Source organism: Ursus americanus, chromosome 9 (assembly GCF_024610735.1).
Source record: "Ursus americanus isolate L20-20 chromosome 9, mUrsAme1.1.p, whole genome shotgun sequence".
NCBI classification, from domain to species: domain Eukaryota; kingdom Metazoa; phylum Chordata; class Mammalia; order Carnivora; family Ursidae; genus Ursus; species Ursus americanus.
The window spans coordinates 48117712-48140338 of NC_142135.1; the positions used below are offsets into that span (position 1 = coordinate 48117712).

General features: G+C 36.8%; 1 protein-coding gene across 3 annotated transcripts in view; it reads right to left on the bottom strand.

Moving 5' to 3' along the window:
* Positions 1 to 22627, bottom strand: part of RALYL (RALY RNA binding protein like) — a 693040-nt gene that overhangs the window by 48418 nt on the left and 621995 nt on the right. For all 3 annotated transcript variants that reach the window (XM_087864778.1, XM_045806051.2, XM_087864779.1), the window contains one exon: positions 6223 to 6336. In XM_087864778.1, the coding sequence (XP_087720904.1) occupies positions 6223 to 6336 (114 nt within the window). The remainder of the gene's footprint in view (positions 1 to 6222; positions 6337 to 22627) is intronic.

Sequence of the window (22627 nt, forward strand, 5' to 3'; positions counted from 1 at the left end):
TCCATTAGATCAATTTCTTTTCTGGGCCTGTTGCACAGCTCATGCCAGAATCTCCTTTACCACCATCCTAAGGGTTCTTCTTGCTCTTGCCTTTGGGTTCCCCTGCTTTGGGAAAGCCAGGTGTCCCCTTTCTTGGTTTACCTCCTCGTTTTGGTGAAGTACTTCCTCCAGTACTTTTCAGAGAAAGAATGAATTGGAGGTACACTTTTTGATATTGATCTATCTGAAAATGTCTTTAATCTAGCCTCACAATTAAGAGTTTGGGTATTGGGTGCAGAATGGTAGCTTGTAAACCATCTTCCCTCAGAATTTTTAGGGCATGTTTTCATTGCCTTCTAGCTTTCAGTGTGGGGGCTGAGAAGCCCATTGGTATTCTGATTCCTGTTTCTTTAAGAAAACTATTTTCTCTCTTTTCCTGTCTCTCTGAAGTTGGTAGAACCTTCTCTTTGCCCTCACGTTCTGAAATATCACAATAAGATGCTTCGATGTGCATCTATTTTCATGCATTGTTTCGGGCACTCAGTGGATTCTTTCAATCTGATTAGCTGTTCTTCATTTTGTCCGTTTGTTTTTCTAAAAAAATGTTTTTGATGATCTCCCCTCTTTCTTTCTGAAACCCTGTTATTCAGATATTCATCCAATGATTTTCATATCCTTTCCCTCCTATTTTCTGTATCTATTTTCTTCTATGTTTTCTGGGAGAGTTTTGTCAACTTTATCTTTCAATCCTGTATTGAGTTATTTCTTTGTGCTATCATATGTTAATTTCTAAAAGCTCTTTTATCATCTTCTGAATATTCAAGTTTTAGTTTCATGTTCTTATTTGGTGAATGTAATTTCTTTCTTTCTGAGTGTATTAATCAGTGTTTTTTTCTTTTTAATGTTTTATTCTTTTGCACGATCTGTTTCCTCCAATCTCTTTTCATTTTTCTTTCCTTTTCTGATATCTTCTTTTATGTTAAGTGTTTTCTATTACTAGGTGATGCTTGTCCATTCATATTACTGGTGGGGTATTAAAATATCAATGGGAAGTTTTGTAAGCATAGGATATTGTTTTTGCAGTGTGACTTGGTTGACCATTTCCTTGGGTGACACCTATGCCGCCATCTTTAAATCTTTCCTTTTAGGATGATCATATTTCCAGTGAAAGCTTCTAGTGTCTTGCCAGTAGTCTGGCAGCTAAGGGGGAGGAGAATGCGTGGAATTTCTACAGTAATTGTGTAAACTCAGTTCTCTCCTTAATCTGCAACTGCATTCAGATTTGCTGTTTACCAGCTCTGAGATCTACTGTTGTAGCTTTTCTGTAGGAAACTTCATCAGCTTTCTAGTGGGTCAGGGACAGTTAGGAATGGTGATATAGGAATTTGATTCCTCAACAGACTTGCAGCCACTTATACCTCCTTTTCCAGAAGAATATGATGTCTTTAATTTTGAGCCTTTTGGCTCAAATTAAATTTCTTTAATTTTGAGCCTTTTGGGATTTCTGTGGTTAAAACTGGACTCAGATTTCTAGGATGTGCTAAGTCAGGTACATTTTTCCATCTGCTGCCTAGATTCTACAATTCTGTTCCCATTCTCTTTATGTCTAGCGGTTTTTGTTTTTAAATCCTATCATTTTAACGCAGTTTCAGGAGACAACAAAGCTCAATTTATAAATTTAATCCAATATCTGCAACCAGAAACATCACCAATTTAATCCAGAGTGCAAATGCTAGCAGTAAGGTATTCAGAACAGAGATAGTCACGTTACAGGTGTCAGAAATAGTCAAATTATGGTGAGCACGTTATAGGTGCTCCAGATCAGATCTGGAGCAAAGTTTTCCATTCTGAGTACCTCAATATATGGTAGACAAACTACAGAATGACCAGAGAAGAGAGATGACAATGGTTCAAGATGCAAAACCAAATTACATGAGAAGCAGCTGCAAAAATTATTGATACTTATCTAGAGAAAAGACAGCTTCAAAGATGCTGTGACAAAAATTTAAATGCAGCTAAGTTGAACATCTGTGAGCCAATTATGTTGACTCTCCATTCAAAGGTTGGGAGTGAGAATATTATAGCTCTTTTTAAATATGTAATTGGCCGTTATGTTCACAATGGATGAGACATTCGTTTGGTTTCAGGGGACATAAAAAGGATGACCAAACCAAGTGAAAACAAAAGACCTTTCGGTTTGGTGCCTTATCAGGAGAACCTATCGCAGGCGTCTGAGACATAGATATAAATAGGGACCAACCAAGTAAATAACATTCATGTGTGAACTGGCTAAATAAAAATATCAGCAAACGGAAGAGCGTGCCCTGTGTAAAGTGACAGCAATACTGAAAGATCCCAACTTTTCAAAAGCAGTTATGTATTTTGATATTTATTTGTAATACCATAATTCTTGGACATTATTGTTTAAAATTGTGTCTTTTACCAAACATATTGGGGGGATAAATTTATCTTATGGGACCTGGTTTGTGACCTCTCCAATGCTTAGGTCAAACTTTGTCTATTATCATTGGAACGTCCAAGCGAGACTGGATGGCCATGTATCAGGCACACCGCTGAGAATAAAATCGAATTAAATAATGTCTACTTGCCTTTTCACATCAAAGACTTTATGCCTGAACTTTGATTTTTTAAAAAATGTAGTTGCCCATGGATTAATTGTGCCTATTGCATGATACCCAGTTTCTAGTTTTCTTTCCTGTCTCTTTTATCCTTTTTGGTCATTTAACATCGCTGTGTAAACCACATGTAAATTGTGCCATTCATATGTGGCCATTTATATGTGGCTCTTTTAGAAGAATCATCCAGGAATGAGGCAGAACTGTAGGCTACATTGACATATAAGTGTTGATAAGTGTTTTTGTTGTTTTCAATAATCTACATAGTCACCATATTCCAAAGTTGTGTTTATTGAATTATTCAATAGAGAAAAATAACATAAGCCTCGTGGATTTATGCTAACTGTAACTTAAAAGTTGGGATAGTATGTTTGAGATCATAATCCATTCCTCTAGTTTATATTTGAGGGGTTGAGACCAGAGAAGTTCAATGACTTGTCAGGTTGTGCCTGGTACATAGTACAAGGTGTTGGGGAGTTGGAGAAGGAAGAGAAGACGTGACCTTATGCTCAGGAAGTTTACAGTCTCAAAGTAAGAGTCAGGACACCATACAAATATCTATTCGAAACAATTGAAGGTATAAGAATCCCCAATCAAGTAGTTATACTTCATTACAATTATTCCTCATAGCTTGGAAATGCACTACAAACAAAAAAGAAAAAAAATGGTAGTATGAAACTTGAATACTGGACAATCTCCATGTTGTGTGGTTTCCCCATCTTTGGTTCATGATCTTCCATCTCCTTCCTGCCAGTACTTTATGCTGGAAGCTTTCGTTAACAAATGACTAAGATTGGGAATGAGAGATGTATGAAACAGTAATAATGAAGAGTAAACGTTAGTTAGCTATGAAATAATTAGCTTAACAACCAAATAAGTATTAAAATGTGTGCTGCCTTAAATTCAGGAAGGAGATACTGAGTATTTTTTTCAAGAATTTTATTATATTTCTCTCCACTTTCTATAATCTAGTCTTGACTCTTTCCTTACAACCCTGATTTCTTTTCATAAAGAAAATATAGAAAGTAATCATCTTATCTCCATAAGTACAAATGCTGCTCAGGAGACAATTACTAAGTGAATGAAATTACAAATTAAATAATTCCATTTTCTTCCTAACATGTTAAAGTAAGAAAGACATAAATATCAAAAGACTAAGCCTATCATTTTAAAAATAACTCTCTCATGACTGGGAAAGTTTAAACACGTACAAAAATAAGGTGACAGTCTTTCATGAAAAGAAAATTCAAGCTTTGAATTTTGGCGTTACATTTATAGATGATCTCCCAAGAAGATATGTGAAAGGTATTATTCATTGCAGGAAACTGGAAAGTATAATATGATAGAATAAGGATCACATTTTTCTCTTTGAGGTGATTTATATTTAAATGAGTTCTCCATAATCCTTTAAACTGAAGTGCAAATTGGTTATCAAAGTCCTTTGCTGTAAGGGTTGTTTTACATAATAACGAATTTCACAGAAGTTCCTCAAAGGGAAATATTGATTTAGGCGACATCACAGGATATTTCAGTTACAGCAACACTTCAGATTAGTGCCACAGACAGCATATAAAAAACTTTCTAAAATCTAAATTTCTCTATTAAAAGGTGTAGGCAGTGTTTTGTTTTCTTCAAAGAAATACCCAGTAGCGTGATTTTTGGATCATATGGTAGTTCCATTTTTAATCTTTTGAGGACCCTCCATCTGTTTTCCATACTGGAAAGTTACAATCCCACCAACAGGGCACCAGGGTTCCCTTTTTTCCATCTCCATACCAGCCCTTGTTGTTTCTTGTCTTTTTGATACTAGCCATTCTGACAAGCGTGAGGTGACATTACCTGGTAGTTTTGATTTGCATTTCCCTGGTGATTAGTGATGCTGAGTCTCTTTTCATGTACCTGACGGCCATTTCTGTATGGCTTCTTTAGAAAAATGTCTACTCCGATCTTTTGCCCATATCTTTTCTCAATAGAAAATATGTTGACAATAGAAATTTTTAATAAAATGATTGTTTTATCTACTGTTTCTCATCCACGTTAGTGAGAATCTGCCATCCATGTGCTAGGTATAGGGCTCATGTTTTTAAAAAATGGGTTGTGTGACTGAGTCTTTACTCTGTGCTAATTACTGTGCTATCCATATAAGTTACATCTGATACTTTGTTTCTTGCAATGTGAGGTAGGGATTACTATCTTTATTTTATAAAAGAGAAAACTGAGGCAAATTCAGTGGCACATGAAAATCTGAACCAGAGTTTCTCTCTCTCATTCACTAGGCTATACCACCAACTCACATCTGCTTTTTTTTTTAATCTTTGAGTCCTACTGGCTTATCACCAGAAGGTAAAAGCTCTAGTCCTCACCCCAGTGATACAGTGAACGCACAGGCAGGTTCCTCTTTGTTGTGTAGCTCAGAGGCGCCAGGATCCCAACCAGTTCTCATCAGTGAGGAGTAACCCGGGCGGCCTCATGTCAGTGAAATCCTGGGACCAGGTCCTGGCTGGAACCTGAGATTGCAACTATCAATGGGAAGAGCCCTGGATTCACTCATGAGACGGGTTGGAGACCAGGTCTATCACTCACTCACTAGTTTAGTGACTACGGAAAAATCAGTTTACTTCCTTGAACTTTTATTTTTTCATCTGTGAAATGAGGAAGCCGGATTTGATCAATGGCTTTCAAAACTGTATTTTTAAAAAAGTGACGCTTTTTCTTCCCCCCTGAGATGGAGAGTTGGACGCTTAACCGACTGAGCTGCCCAGGCACCCCTGAAAAGTGAAGATCTTTCAGCAAATGAAGTCTTATGTTGAAACCCAGTAATAAAATAGATACACAGGTAGAGCAAGGGCTGGACTTGGAGGAGGCATGAGTTCATGTACCTCCTGGGCCTCCTTATAACCCTCATCCTATCTCCAGGGAGCCCTTGGGGCACATGAGAACACGATTTTCAAACTGTGTACTCACTCATCTCTAACTTCATCCCAGTTCTCATGTTCTGTGATTTAAAGAATATCTGTAGCCACATGACAAGGGCATTAGAATTGTATTAGAAGAGAAATAGGGTGAAGGCTGATAATTCAAAGGAGAAGGGACATTAAATTGTAAAAGATATAATCAAATGACTTGGCCAGGGGTGGCCAGGGGTATGCTCTTGATGTGGAGGACCCTGAAACCGGGTACTGGTTTTACAGGGCCGTAGAATGTAGGAGCTGGGCTTTATAATCCTCATTTTTGAAATCTGTTATATTTCTACAGTTTATTTAAATACGAATATTATTTTAGTCTGACAGTGTTTTTCCAGTAATTGATTTTATTTTCTTAAAGGATCCTTGATATTGAGCTATTAACTTTTAATTACGATACTATTATTGCCATCAAAATATTTTTCCTTTTTAAAAAATATGAAGTTTAGACAAATTGGTTCATGTTCTCTAAAGAGTAAAAGCTCAGATTTGCATTGTTAATTCTTGGCTTAGAGACTTTCTTCATGTGTCTGTATTAACCTGCTAAACTGGGCCAGTGTCCCCTTGGCCCTGAGCTGCCCCTGTGATTGACACCGTTTCACTGGTTTAACTGCGACATGTGGCCACAGATCCTTTTCACTTACCTGCCTCCGCCTTCTGCTGCTTCTCAATTTTCTCCAGGCGCCCTAGCAAGGAGTCAATTTTCGTTTTGATCTGGGTTAATTCTTTCTTGATTGTCTGTAACTCATCTGATTTCACTGGAAAGGGGAAAAGGCAAAGAGCAACAGAATATGAAATGTACCATTACCCACGTAGAGCACAACTCACAGACACCCCGTGTTTTTTCAAGGTGGTGTCAAATCACATAGGATACTTTTCAATCTTATCAGTTTCTCGTTACTTCCAGTGATCCTGGAATACCGGAAGACATTGGCAATTACAGTGATTTTCAGTGACGTGGGCATTTGATACTAAATCTTTTCACTGAAAGTTATGCAAAGGGATGGAGTAATCCGGAAACATCTTATCATATAACTAAATGACACAAAACTCAGTTTTGGCAAGTAGTACAGTCAATCTGCACTGTCAAATGGGTTCAGACTGAGGAATGATGAAATCATGACAGGGATGTTAATACTGCTTTGAGGTCTACGCTGTAATACATATTTCAGTAGTAATTGATATTTGTAATCTAGTCCCCTGGTGTTTCATTGAAACCAGGATATAACGTTTATCTTCTGAAGAAATGTCTTAGATGCTAGAGAAAGTCTAACAGAACTCTTGCTACTTCACCAACTCTCAAAAAAAAAAAAAAAAAAGAGGCAATGGGTTGTACATGTCCCTTGTTAAGCTGTGGGGCTGGAGGGAAGAAAATTCACTTAAGTTCCCACTGGTATTTGCTACAGTAATGGTTCCCATTCCAGGTTTTTTGGTACTTAGCATGGTTTCAAACAAAAGCAAGTGAGGACGAACACGAGGCTAGCTAACTGTTCATTTTGCCAAGCAAGTAAGGATGTTAAAAACAACAACAAACATCCTACTATCAACAATAATAATTATTTTAAAAAGAAGGGTTTGATAAAAAGACAATCTCCTATTTAAAGGACAGTACTCTAAATGACATATATTGTCATATATGTTTATGAACAATTCATGGCACTGGTCCTATTTCTCATTTTCTGAGAACCATTGGGAAATTTGCCATGAACCCACAATAACGAGAGATTGAAGATTTCAAAGCTATCGCTACAGAACATCTTCGAGTTTCCTAGAGCTTTCAGTGGGTGGGGATTCAGGGGTCCAGGCCTCAGCAGAGATGCCTCAAGATCGGGGGCACCGAGCTTGGCGTCAGCCGATTAATTCTTCTCTGTCACTTTTGCTTCAAGTTTATGATCTCAGCTTGGAGAGTCCCCAGAAATTCTGGAAGACACTGAGCATTTAACTTGGTTCTTTAGTCCTCAGGAAAGTTTTTCAATAAATAATAAAAACTAAATGCAATCTATGTTCGCTTGGGAGAGAGCTATTTGCCAACTAAGATATGTGATATAATATAGATGATAACGTATGCATCAATATATATTAATTGCTCAAAGGAAGCACAGACTTTTTTTCCAGTATAAAAATGAGAAAACTTTTTTATTATAAAATCAGAATTTTTTTTTTTTTTACAAAAAGCAGATTTTTATTTATGATGCAAAGTAGCTTGCAAAATAAAAACTGCAAGAATCCAGGACCCCGTGGAGTGTTCCTATTATGAAGAATCAAACTGAAAGTAGAACACAGTTGAAAATAGAGAATTGCTTCTTATGTCAATTATTTCAGAGACATCAAAGCAGCATTGTGGAACTGCAGCTAAATTTGAAAAACATCATCTGTCACAATTGCAAATTGATTCCACTTTGAAAAATGATTTTCATTTCCTTTGATGGAAGCACGTCATGTAGTTTTACTTAAACCTATCAAATTTAATAGAAAATATTTTATCTTATAACATTAGATTTCAATGCAGGAGAAATGGGACTGTGGCTGGAACCTAATAGAATACATTTTTTAGTAAGTAGAGCCACTCCTCAGCCCAGGGATGAAGTTGACTAATTTTAATGTCTTTATCTCCTTAAAAAAAAAAATAAACAAAACCCCCACCAATACCCCATTTAATAGAAACTACATTACAAACCACTAGAAATCTGGGATCACTACATAGGAACTTAACATGTATCCAGGAAGTCAAGGTTGGCTTTAAGTCTCAACTCACGTCTAGCATTGTAGGAACACCTTTTATGATCTGAGTCAGACCATTAGAAGGTGTGGGTTTAGTTAGTTAATGGTATTTAAGCTTAGAGGCAACAAGGATCTGATCTGCACAAGTTCTGTCTGCTCTTTCTTGCCTCTACCAGGAAATTCTAAACCCATCTCCAGCCCTATGCAACTTGCCCACCTTCAATCTTGGAATGGCTAGCAGCAAAGGCTCATGAAGGTCCTGTAAAGCACAGGTTAAAAATAGTTTTGGCAGCTTCTTGAGCAATAGTGAAAGCTGTTTTCTTACTGCACTTCAGTGCTGTCCTTGGGAGAAGGCCTGCCACTTACCTGGCCTGGGTGGCTATCGTCCTGTTTCTACCTTTCTTCAGTTGGATTCACTATCTATAGATTGGGTATGGCTCTGTGCTATTGTGTCTGGTTTCCCGATGGAATTCTGGGATGAGCCACTCTGTATCTGATGTGCTTCCCTTCCGAACTCTTCTCTGCCTTTTTTCTCCTTTTTTTTTTTTTTTTTTTTTTGCTCCTGTTAACAATTTCTCTACTGCTCTGTGGATTACATTAATCCCCTACTCCATCAAAATAGATGTGCATGGATTTCTAAACTTAGAGTTTAAAACATTTTTGCAACTTTCATTTCTGATATTTTTTCAAAAAATAAAAGTGAGCACAGAATTAAGGAGAGCTTTAGATCCAAAGCTTCCCAGTTCATTTTCCTTTCTTTTTACATTTTCTTTCCCCTGCCCATTCTCTGCCCTCTCTTAATTGGGCTTCTACCTTCAATTTGCCCAGCCTATAGCATAGTGCCTTCATAGTAATAAGTCATAAACATTTTCTAATGAACACCACAAGAATGTCCCCATTTCTACAGGAAAAAGGCCAGAAACTCACACACATGTGCACAAACCAAACTCTACGACTGGTATTCAGGGTCTGCTTCAAAGTATATTTCCAGCTGTATATTCCATTTCCTCTCAAAGCATACTCTTCACATGGACAGAAAAGCTTAGGGCTTAATCAAGTAATGCATGGAACCAGGAAGACTCTAGTTCATATCAATGTCCCTTTGGGGAGCCACTTGTAATCACTAAGATTCAAGTTCAACATCTATAATTTTCATCCTTTGCCTTAGAGGCTTCTTATAAAAATTTAATGAGGTAATTCACATAAAACACTTAGCACCATGCCCAGAACATCATCACACCCAATAAATGATAGTAGCAGAAGACATTATTTCTATTACTATTATTATTATTTTTATTGATATGCTTATCCCAGCAAAGACTGCCTATCAAAATCTTATATGCCTTTTAGAGGTTCATTTAAGTCTCCCCCCCATGGATCCTTCTTTGACTAACCCTCTGGAGGGTGCATCTTTCACCTGTAAATTACTTAATGGCATCTCATATTTACTGCTAGACACATACCGTCTATTGATTTTTACTTAGTATGTCCGCTTTTCATTCTAAATTGTGGGCTTCAGGAGAGTCAAGACCTGATTAGATATTGAAGAATTTCAAAAGTCATGCTTTTGAATATTTTCTGTGTTTTAATAAGCTCCTTCTTATATTATTGATCGTTGAGACTCCTGATGCTTACCATGAGGTCCTGGGTTTTGAAGTCTGTCCTCCTTAATTAGAAAATTATATTAACAGGTTTAAGAAGATATCCTAAAATTGGATTAGTAAATAGTGAAAATTTTCTGGCTTTTCATCATAAACCAGATCCATAAAAATTATTCAGATTCCATATTAATAAACTAATCTGATCTCTGACAATACAACATTTCAAATAGAAGGAATTTTGGACAGTTGTTTGAAGCAAGACATAATAATGAATTTACCCCATCATAGACTCTCAACAACCAAACTTTCTTGAATGGAGAGACGACATCCAATTTCTTTTTTTCTTCCTTCCTTCTCTCCTTTCCCTTCCTTCCTTCCTCCCTTCCTTCCTTGTTTCCTTCTTCCCTCCCTCCCTCCCTTCCTTCCTCTTTCTTTCTCTTTCTTTAGCTCTTCTTTTCTTTTCTCTTTCTTTCTGTCATTCTTTTCCTCCTTGCTCAGTGTCTTAAATTTAGCTCAGTGTCTTAAATACAGCAAGAAATGAGCAAATTTCAGAAGATCTGTAGGTATGTGTGTAAGTAGGGAGAGCACTGGATGCAATTTCAACCCAACAACAAATCTTATTAAAAGCTTTGTGCATGTACCAGACACTAAGTTGGAATTGACTATCTAATGCAGAGACAGATAAACAAACAAGAAGCGCAAGAAGAAAATTAGCATGGAAATATACCCCAGAGGCGCTATGATAAAAGAATAAGAAGGCCCCATACTTTTGGCAGCCACACTTTTGTATTTTCTCCCTAATTCCACCTCAGTGGAATTCAAAATCTAATATCCTTATCTTCAAAGATGCACTGCATAGAATATAGTGCCTTTATTTTTATATAGAGTATTAGATCATGAGAGTCCGGAGTATTTTTTACTAAGAATGATATGGAATAATTTTAATTAATTAACTTGTGGCTACATAATTGTTATGTAAAAGTAACCTAATGTAGGTTACTTAAGCTAGGGGCTTGGGAAAATTAGAGTCAATTACTAAAGATTACAAATTCTACAATTTAAAATTTATTAATTTGAGAGTTTGAGAAAATTACTTTATTTCCCAGTCAGCTGCAAATTACGTTCCCTTGACTCATCTGCTTGCCTTTCTAATTGTCTTAAGCTCTAGTCACAACTGTTCATTGTTCCTTTAATGTGTCTTGTGTTTTCAGACATCTATACCTGTGTCTCTGTTGTTTTTGTCTGCCCTACACTCTCATCCCCTCCACCTGGTAAATGCCATTTAATTTTTAAATACTCAGCTCAGTTGTTGCCTACAGAGTAAAGTCATCCTCAACCCTTGAGCCTCTTCTTTGAAAAGCTCATCCTCTTTGTACTCATACTTCTTGCAAATGATACTTTAAATGATCTTTTCTTTAAATGTCTCTCTCCATGACAAGAGCAGGAACTGCTCTCATTTTTGACTCAAGTGTCTAATATATTTATTCAACAATATTCATGAAGATCTGCTATTGCTGGGCTCCTTCCCAAGAGCTGGGGATATATTCATAAACAGCAGAGACAAAAGTCCGTGAAATGATGGAACAGCCATCTAGCAGTGAAAGAAGACAACTAACAAATATCTTTTATATGTTTATAAATATAAATATAAAATGCAGACAAGAGGTTAGGGAAGACCTAGCTAGGGAGTAAGATTTGTCACAGTAGTAAGGGAAAGTTTCACTGGTAAGGTGACATTTGAGCAAAAGTCTTAATATAGGGAGGCAGCAAGTCATGGGACTATCAAGAGATAGTGGGATGGAGGACTATATGAGGCTGAGGAATGGTAAGTGCAAGGGCCTGACACAGTAGTATACTTGATGTGCTTTACGGACAGCCAAGAGGACAATGTGGCTGGAGTGGAATGAGCAAATGGGAGAAGAATATAAAGAAGTCAAGGGGTAAGGGAGAGAGAGAAGAAGAGGGAAGAGGGATATGGAGAAGACTGTATAGAATCTTGTTGGTCAAAGTAAGTACCGTAAGTTTTATTCTAAGTAATATTAGGGGCTAATTGCTGCATTTAAAATTTTTATTTTTAAAAAATTCACATATAAGTAACATACAGTGTTATATTAGTTTCAGGTGTACATTATAATGACTCCAGAATTTTATACAGAACTCAGTGCTCACCATGACAAGTGTACCCTTAGTCTTCTTTATCGATTCCACGCGTCCCCTACCCACCTCCCCTCTGGTAACCACCAGTTTGTTTTCTGTATTTAAGAGTCTGGATAGCAATATGCAAAAGAATGAAACTGGACCACTGGCTTACACCATACACAAAAATAAATTCAAAATGAATGAAAGACCTAAATGTGAGAAAATAAACCATCAAAATCCTAGAGGAGAACATAGGCAACAACGTCTGTGACCTCGGCCATAAAAACTTCTTCTTTTTTTTTTTTTAAGATTTTATTTATTTATTTGACAGAGAGACAGCGAGAGAGGGAACACAAGCAAGGGGAGTGTGAGAGGGAGAAGCCGGCTTCCTGCTGAGCAGGAAGCCTGATGCAGGGGCTCGATCCCAGCACCCTGGGATCATGACCTGAGCTGAAGGCGGATGCTTAACGGCTGAGCCACCCAGGTGCCCCAGCCATAGCAACTTCTTACTAGACACGTCTTCAGAGGCAAGGGAAACAAAAGCAAAAAAATGAACTATTAGGACTTCATAAGATAAAAAGCTTCTGTACAGTGAAGGAAACAATCAACAAAATTAAAAGGCAACTGATGGAATGGGAGAAGATATTTGCAAATGACATATCTGATAAAGGGTTAGTATTCAAAGTCTATATAGAACTTATCAAACTCAGCAACCCCCAAAAAATAATCTAGTTAAAAATGGGCAGAAGACATAAACAGACATTTTCCCAAAGAAGACATAAAGATGGCTAACAGTTACATGGAAAGATATGCAGCATCACTCATCATCAGGGAAGCACAAATCAAAACCACCATGACAGGATGCCTGGGTGGCTCAGTCCGTAAAACGTCTGCCTTCGGCTCAGATCATGATCCCAGCATCCTGGGATTGAGTCCTGCATCGGGCTCCCTGCACAGTGGGGAGCCTGCTTCTCCCTCTGCCTGCTGCTCCCCCTGCTTGTGCTCTCTCTTTCTCTGTCTGACAAATAAATAATAAAGAAAAATCTTTAAAAAAGAACCACAATGACATAACACCTCACACCTGTCAGAATGGCTAAAATTAACAACACAAGAAACAACAGATGTTGGCGAGGATGCAGAGAAAGGGAACCCTCTCACACTGTTGATGGGAATGCAAACTTGTGCAACCACTCTGGGAAATAGTATGAAGGTTCCTCAAAAAGTTAAAAATAGAACTACCCTATGATCCAGCAATTACAATACTAGATATTTACCTAAAGGATCACTGATTTGAAGGGATACGAGAACCCCGATGTTTATAGCAGTATTGTCAACAATAGCCAAATTATGGAAAGAGCCCAAATGTCCATCAACTGATGAATGGATAAAAAAGAGGTGATACACACACACACACACACAACACATGCACACACACTGAAATATTACTCAACCATCAAAAAGAAAGAAATCTTGCCATTTGCAGTGACGTGGATGGAAGTAGAGACTATTAGGCTAAGCAAAATAAATCAGAGGAAGACCAATACCATATGCTTTCACTCATATGTAGAATTTAAGAAACAAAACAGATGAATATAAGGGGAAGAAAAAAAAGGCAAACTGGAAAACAAACTCATAACTATAGAGAACAAACAGGGTTGCTGGAGGGGAGGTGGGCAGGGGATGGGCTAAATGGGTAACAGACATTAAGTGGCACTTGTGATGAGCACTGAGTGTTGTATGTAAGTGATGAATCACTAAATTCTACTCCTGAAACTAATATTACACTGTATGTAAAATAACTAGAATTTAAATAAAAACTAGAAACAAACCAAAAGGATACTGTCTTCAAAGGAAAAATATCTTTTCCTCTTTTCTTTTAGCTAAATTTTATAATAAAAACTGCAAAAGAAAATTACAGACAAAAGAAAATATACTGTCAAAATAAAAAATATTTGGTTTTCCAGCTGCTGATACTTTGTTTTTCTCTGGGTGATTATGGGGCTTGAATTTAGAATTATTTTTCAGGATCAGCAAAATGATAAATGAATAAAAGTAAAGTCCCTGGAATATGTTACTCTAGCTGGCTTTTAGGCAAGGAGGTTACTAGCGAAACTAGGAATCAGTTTCCGTCCTATGGGTAATCTCAAATATTTTCCTAAACCGTCACTGTAGTTAGTATTTTACTCAGGAAAAAAAGGAAAAAGAAGCCACATTAAATCATTTCAGACATGCTCTCTCTAAAGAGTTCATTGATTTGCTGATAAATGTTATTACATTCTGATACAGTCAACAAGATAATGTTTGTGCTTTTTCCTGCAAGATGAGATATAATCCAAAAAGGAAATTAGGCATATGAGATGATACCATCTGTTTATATCAAAGAATGTGTGCATCTCTGATTTATGTGGTGAAAAATATTTCAATTTATTTTAGTCACCTGTGGGTCAAGTCTATTCTGGGACAAATAAAGAAGCTTCAGCTAACTGCCTAGATCAGTGGTTCTTAACAGAGGGTAATGCCCGCCTGGGATATTTGCAATATCTGGAGACATTTTTGATTGTCACGACTCAGAAAGGGTGGTGTTACTGGCATCTAGTGGGCATCTGGTCTCCAAAACATCATAAAACATACAGGACAGCTACCCCCCTCCAACACTACACCAAAGAATTATCTGATTAAAAATGTCAATAGCGTCAAACCTTAGAAACCCTGGTCTAAATAATTATATACCCTCCTTCACCAACACCATGCTTCTTGGGAACAATTTTGAAAATTTAAAACCATTTGTAAGCAAGTGGACTTCAGCAATAATTCACATTAATTTGTTTCTCTTTTTATTTATTCCCCCAGCCTTTGATAAATTATTTAAATATAAAAAATAAAGGAATAAACATAATTTGCACAGAACTTAATTTATCAATCACTTTTACATTTACTACTTCATCAGTAAAGGAACTTGGGAATCTGACAATTTATTTACATGACATTCTCAAGATCATATAACGACTGTGCGATGTAAGAATCCGAACAGGTAGAGTTCAGGCTCAAACCCAAGTCGTTTGACAAGGAGTTCTATACTCTTTATTGTGCCAGAGAGCTTCATTTGATGGAAGAAGTATGATGGGCAGTTCTAGCTCTCTCCTTCCTGATGCACTAAGGAACCATATTATTTTTAATTCAGTTACATCCAGAAAAAATGAAGACCACTGATTTCCATAAAATAGATTTTAAGAAATCTTTATCATTATCACTTCAATTTTTCTACTTCAGCTTCTTTTTGTCCTTTTCCACTTATTCATATATTTTAAGCTAGTTTAATATGCAGAAGCTAATTTGCCAACTTTGTAAATAGTTTTCAAAAGTCAGACTTTAGGGGTGCCTGGGCGGCTTAGCTGGTTAAGTGTCTACATTTGGCTCAGGTCATGATCCCAGGGTCCTGGGATTGAGTCCCACATCGGGTTCCCTGCTCAGCGGGGAGTCTGCTTCTCCCTGTCCCTCTGCCTCTCTTCCCAGCTTGTAGTCTCTCTCTCTCAAATTAAAAAAAAATCTTAAAAAAAACAAAACCCCCCAAAATCAGACTTTAAAAAATCTTGCTAAAATAAATTGAAGCAACTTGTGTAATTCTCCATTTATATATGTGAATGTAGTTTGGCAATTACCACATTCATGGATGGAATTTCCTAGAAAAAAAGAATTACACAATGTGCATATGTGTGCATTCATAATACCTATGCCTGCATACATCTATACCAATTCTTTCTATATATTTTTAGAAAGAGAAAATGAAATGAAAAATGAGGGCATTTTTCTATTTTATTCAATAGCTATTATTCAAATACCTGCTGTAGGCATCCATGCATCTAGTATACTGTTACCAGCCACACATATACCATCTTAATTAATCTTTATGATAAAAATACAAAAGTTGTATTATTAAAATTGTTTCATGGACTAGAACAGTGAATGTTAGAGAAGCTGAATAATGTTTAAGACTGCCTAACAATATGTCTAACCCTTAAACCCTTACCCTAACACTAACGCTAAACCTAACACTCTGGAGGGCTCTCTGAACTACAGGATCCCAGGCACATACCCTCACTCTGGCCCTACACCTAACCCTCACCCTGTCCCTAACCCTAACCCTAATACTGGCCCTAACCTGAGCCCTAACCCTAGATCTGTAGGACAAAAAGGAAGATGTGCTATATATATATTAGATGTAGTATATCAGATGTGGTGTGTGTGTGTGTGTGTGTGTGTGTGTGTGTATATATATATATATATAATGTATATATGTGGTGTGTATATATATATATATATATATATATATATATATATATATATATATATATAATGGAATATTACTCAGACATAAAAAAGTATGAAATCTTGACATTTGCAATAACATGGATGGGGCTAAAGAGTATTATGTTAAGTGAAGTAAGTCAAAGAAAGACGAATACCATATGATTTCACTCATATTTGGAAATTAAGAAACAAAATAAATGAACAAAGGGATAAAAAAGAGGGAGAGGCAAACCATGAAACAGACTCTTAACTACAGAGAACAAACTGAGGGTTACCAGAGGGGAGGTGGGTGGGGGGATGGGTGAGATAGGTGATGGGGATGATGGAGGGCACTTGTGATGAGCACAGGTGTTGTATGGAAGTGCTGAATCACTATATTGTACACCTGAAATGAATTACACTGTATGTTAACTGGAATTTAAATAAAAAATAAAAAATAAAAAAATAATCTATTTGCACATTCCTAAAAAAAAAAAAAAAGACTGCCTAACAAAGAGGCAATAAAATCAAGTTTAGAGTAGGCTTCCGGACTCCAAAACCATGCTTCACTTTTGTTTGATTCTTCCCCTGCCTCTCCAGGACATGAGCTGCTCATTATAATGAACTGCCTCCTTAACCTCATGGACTTCATAATTAGTGGAGGAAGTAAATGTGTAAGCAACTTATTATAATACATATGAACATGAAATCTGTAAAATAATGGAGGAGTAGGTGAAATGTACCTATCGCTTGATAAGGAAGTTATCTCCTACTTTTTGGTTTCCCCCACCAGATCGTAAGAACCTGAAACCACGTCTGTTTCATTTACGGAATATTAGTTTGGTGGTTATGTAGTCACGTAGTAGGAGCTGATGAATTGAACTTATGTCAACAATATGGGGAAAGACAAGTAAAATTCGTTTTCATGGGGCTAGAAGGCTGTGAAAATATTCATGAAAGAATGGGTCCTTGAACTGTGACTGGAAGGATGATTTAAATTTCAGCAAGCAAAAGAGATCTTCCAAGTAAAGGAAGCAGCAAATCTTAAATTATGGAGGTTGAAAATGAGCATCAACATTCTGGCTTCTTTCAGACCCAGGGGTGTAGGCCAGAATTTGTCCCCTTGTTTTCCTAACTCAGAATTCCAGAACTAATTTTCTCTGAGTTGTAGCATTTTTAAAGATGTAGTTCATAGTCAACTATGAAATATGTGAAAAACAAGAAGTAAAATGTGCAAGGCAAAAATAATACTGGTGACAAATATTCCACAAATATTGGAAGAGTATACTCTGCAGTGCGAAAGTAACTGAAAGAATGAATCTGTAATTTAAAACGGAGAGAGTAGATGCGCATACAGGTGACCATCACGTGAAGTCAGGGGTTTAAATCCTGTAATAGGAAGATGAACAACTGGTTTGGCTTTATGATGATGCCCTTGTAGCACAGAGGGGTCCAAACTTGTTTCATGTGAGTGCTATCACCTGAGCTGGGCCTTGAGAACCAGGCAAAATTATTAATAATGTTTGTCTATGTATGAGGTAGATAACACAGCTGATAACACATTTCTTGAGAGAAAGGAAAGGGCTTTCAGGTGGAGGTATATGAACATGCGTTTAAAAGCATTTAAATAAGAGTGCAATTAAGCTGGGGGAAGGGTGGTGGCAAATGAAGGACCAGATCAGATACATCTTGAAAAGTCACTGAAGAGTTTCAATTCTTATTAGGTAAATGGTAGCAATTTTGAGTTTTGAGTGAGGAATTGACATAAGTAATTTGTTTTGAATAATCCCGCAGTTGGGCATGGAATTAATGGGCTTGGAGGAGAGCATGGAGCCCAGAGAAGTAGTCAAGAGACCAGAAGAGTAGTCAGGGCTCTGCCTGTCAGCACATGATCTGGGAAGAAGCAGCACAAGCAGCAGCAGAGGTAAAAAATGTTATTAAGATCTTTTGATAGGATTTAATGCTCACAAACTTTTATAATCCCGCAGTGGACAGATTAGATCCTTTCTGGAACTTTTAGTGGAGCACAAAGAAAAACCTAACTTATATAGAAGAACTGAGAAAACCATCTTAAATGCTCACAAGCTATATTGGTATTAGGAATTTATCAAATATTTTGCTATTTGCCTCCTTTTCTGGTTATATTAATGAGCCACATTAAAGCCCAGTGAAAAAAAGCCAAGAAGAGATGCTCACAAATGCATTTATTTATGATAAATACATTATAATATTTTGGTTGGGCTGCTTTGTATCTAAATATTAAGTTGTGATGTTAGCAAGGATTTATTACTCTGTTTATATAAAGTGCTAGTCAGTGTTCAGACTGCAAAGCCATGTGCATCTGAGAAACCAAGATGAGCTAAATGGGCCTGAATCTCATTCTCCTAAATTAATTACTGAACTAAATAATATCCAAGAATTTGGCTCTTTTTTTTTTAAAGATTTTATTTATTTATTTGACAGAGAGAGAGAGAGACAGCCAATGAGGGAGGGAACACAAGCAGGGGGAGTGGGAGAGGAAGAAGCAGGCTCCCAGCAGAGCAGGAAGCCCAGTGCGGGGCTTGATCCCAGGACCTCGGGATCACGTCCTGAGCCGAAGGCAGACGTTTAACGACTGAGCCACGCAGGCGCCCCAAGAATTTGGCTCTTAAAATAAGAAAGCATTGAAGGATATGCCAAGATCTGCATACTTTGTTCAGGTTTTATAAGCATATTACATCCATGTTATGGGTTGAATTCTGTCCCCTGCAAAATTTGTATGTTGCAGTCCTAACCCCTGATACTGTATTCATGAGACTGTATTCATGGATGGGGCCTTCGAAGAGGTAATCAAGTTAAAACAAGGTCACTAGATCCAATATTCCCCACTCCAATATGACTAGTGGACTTACAAGAAGGAAATTCGGACACACACACACAGAAGGAAGATGATGTGAAGACACAGAGAGAAGACGGCCATGGACAAACCATGGAGAGCTAATGCAGCCCCTTCCCTCACGGCCCCTGAAGAAATACACATGACACCGTGATCTCCAGAACTGTGAAAGGATAGATTTCTGCTCTTTAAGTCACCCAGACTATGGTATTTTACTGTGGCAGCCCTGGCAAAGAAATATAGTCATCATATAAATTTCTTAAACTATTATTTTTGATCAGATAGCACTTTGCTGAGAGTCTTCTCCCTCAGGCCAGGATGAAATTCAAACCCTTCAAAACTCTCCACAGTCTTCCATTGTCCTGTTACCCAACTTTATCTTTTGCTCTGCTTAATTACAATATCCTCATTTTCTTAACTGACATATCTAGCACTAAGTTTTTGTTTTAGAAAATAATAGTAATTAATAATAATAACAACCATTATTATTGCTATTATAGCTTATAATTAAGACTTATAATTAAAGCTTCTAAGAGCTTTATGTGTGTTGGTTCATTTAATCCTCACAGAAACTTTATGGAGAGGGCAATTAGGTGATCATTCTTATTTCCCAAACCAAGGTACAGCAAACAAGGTATCTTGCCCCAAAACACACAATTAGTAAATGGCAGAGCCACTGTTGGATTCCAGTTAAAGCAATTTCATACATCATACCCTTAACTACTGTACTCTGTTGTAACAACAACGATAATAACAAAACCCCTCCCTGAACATTGACTATGTGACAAGACTTGCCTAAGAACTTTATGAGCATAAGTAATTTAATTCCCACGACAACCTAGTGGATACATAGTATTGTTATTTCCATTTTCCAGATAGAAAATGGAGGAATACAGGGATTAAAGGATTTTTCCAAGGCCAAAAGTGAGTATGTTGTCTAACACGGATTGCACCCAAGGCAATCTGACAGCAAAGCCTCTGCTCCTCACCTAAGTACTGTGTCCTGGAAAGTAGGAGTCTTTCTGGTTCTATCTTTTCAAATCCACTTATCCTTCTAAACTTAACTCAAAATCTTCTATTAAGCTTTCTTTAAACCCTCCAGCCAACAGTAATTTCTTTCCTTAAAACCTAAAAGCAGAAGATATATTTTGGCCAAGGTAATGGTTGGATGGGGGTGTTTAATGATATTTTGCTGGATATTAACATTGTATCTCTGGTTGATGCTTTGTCTCTATATTTAAAAACATGCTTTTGAGGGGGGAAAACAACACCCAACACACTTCCTTAGCCTTGGGGTAAGTTCTCAACAACTGCTTCTTAAATTTAATTGAACTGTTTGTAATTTCCTATTAGGCGCTTCAGGGCTTTTGTGTTAGTCTATCACCTATTCTGTCATCAAAAGTACATTGACAGGACCCCAGAGACAACAAAACTTACTATGATTTTTCTTGATAGTAAAATAAATAAATAAATAAAAATTAAAAAAAATGGGGAGCCTGGGTGACTCAGTCGGTTAAGTGGCCAACTCTTGATTTTGGCTCAGGTCATGATCTCAGGGTGGTGAGACTGAGCCCCACACTGGGCTTCACGCTGGGTGTGGAGTTTGCTGAATATCCTCTCTCACTTCCTCTCCCTTTGCCCCTCCCCCCTTGCTTGCGTGTGCATGCACTCTCTCTATTTAAAAAAACCCAAAACTTAAAAAAATGATTTTTCTTGTTAGACATTAGAATTTAAATTAATTATTTTAAAATTGATTTAATATTTTTTTCCAGAGGGCACTCATTTTTCCACTAAGAAACTACAGCTAGAGCTTATAAGTATTCATGTCTTCTCTTTTGCAAAATGCTTAAATACAACTTCACATTTTGTTTATCTTATGATTCCACGGGACAGCACAAATTGATTACAATAGTTGAGGGGTACATTCCAAGACCCCCAGTGGATACTTGAAACTGCAGATAGTACTGAACCCTATTATACTTTGTTTTTTCCTATACATACTTACATACCTTTGATAAAGCTTAATTTGTAAACTAGGCACAGAAGAGGTTAACAAATAAAGAGAACAATTATAACAATATTCTTTAATAAAGTTATGTGAAAGTGGTCTCTGTCTTTCAAAATATTTTATTATATTACACTCATCCTTCCTGCGATGATGTGAGATGACAAAATGCCTACGTGAGGGATGAAGTGAAAGGGAAGACGCAGACGTTGTGAGGCAGCGTTAGGCCACTATTGACCTTCTGATGATATGTCAGAAGGAGGAGCATCTGCTTTGGCACCCTGGTTGGCCATGGGCAGCAAACTGTGGAAAGTGAAAGCACAGGTAAGTGGCGGGGGGGGGGGTAATTGCATAGTTCTAGTTCAATTTGATTTGTAAAGGGACAAATACCTAGTGGTAATTTAATTTTTTAAAAGAGCAATCCATTTTCAACACTTATCAGCATTCAACTTAGGCAAATTATAGTGCTAATGTATTTTTTCTTTGTATGCTTTTTTTCCACAGCAGAATTTAGTCATATTAAAATTCTGAAATAAGAAATGACAAATTGTCCAAGCTATAACATTAATTTCCTCTTCTGTACTTGCCAAGTCATTAAATATTAGGAAACAACTATTAAGAAAAGAGCAATGTACCTCAGTAAATATTCATTCACTTAAGCCAATATTAACATAGTATATTTTACATTTCACTAGAATTTTTCATTTATGATTTAAATTTGAAAATTATTGTTATTCCCAGGCACCAGGCTAATTATAAAAGTACTATTAAATAATAACACACATATATGTGTGTGTGTATAATATAGTCTGCCTATATGATTCTGGAAAGAATGTGCAATTGTGATTACAGTTTTGCTTGCTAGTGAATTATATATAAATATTGTTTAGATTTATATTTCACTAAAATAACACTAATCTATAGTTAATTTTTATGAATTGAGCCTCTAAAAGTATAGAATATATGAAATGAAACATATATAGAATATTTGTTCTCTGTTGTCTTCCTATACTAATAATTTTGTTAAGATTAACATAACTTGAGAATTAATATATCCATGGTAAGTTTCAAATAATTATTTTACTAGATGGTCCCCTTACAAAATATTTTCATCCCATAAGTTATCTAATATTTCTACTTATTACTTAGTCTCATCTTTCCTGAGAAACAAAGATACTCTGGAATGTACACTTCCAAATGACTACTGCTAGAAAAAAAAAACCCTCAATTTATTTCCAAACATCTCTGGTTTATATTAAGAAGTCTAGTTTCACTTAGTCTTCCTGGAAGACTATCACATCTGTCACACAAAACCAGGGAGAGAAGATCAAATTAAACCACTGATTCTATCACTGGATTTAGGAATAGATTCTTATCAGGGTAGCTGGGTGGCTCAGCCAGTTAAGAGTCAGACTCTTGGT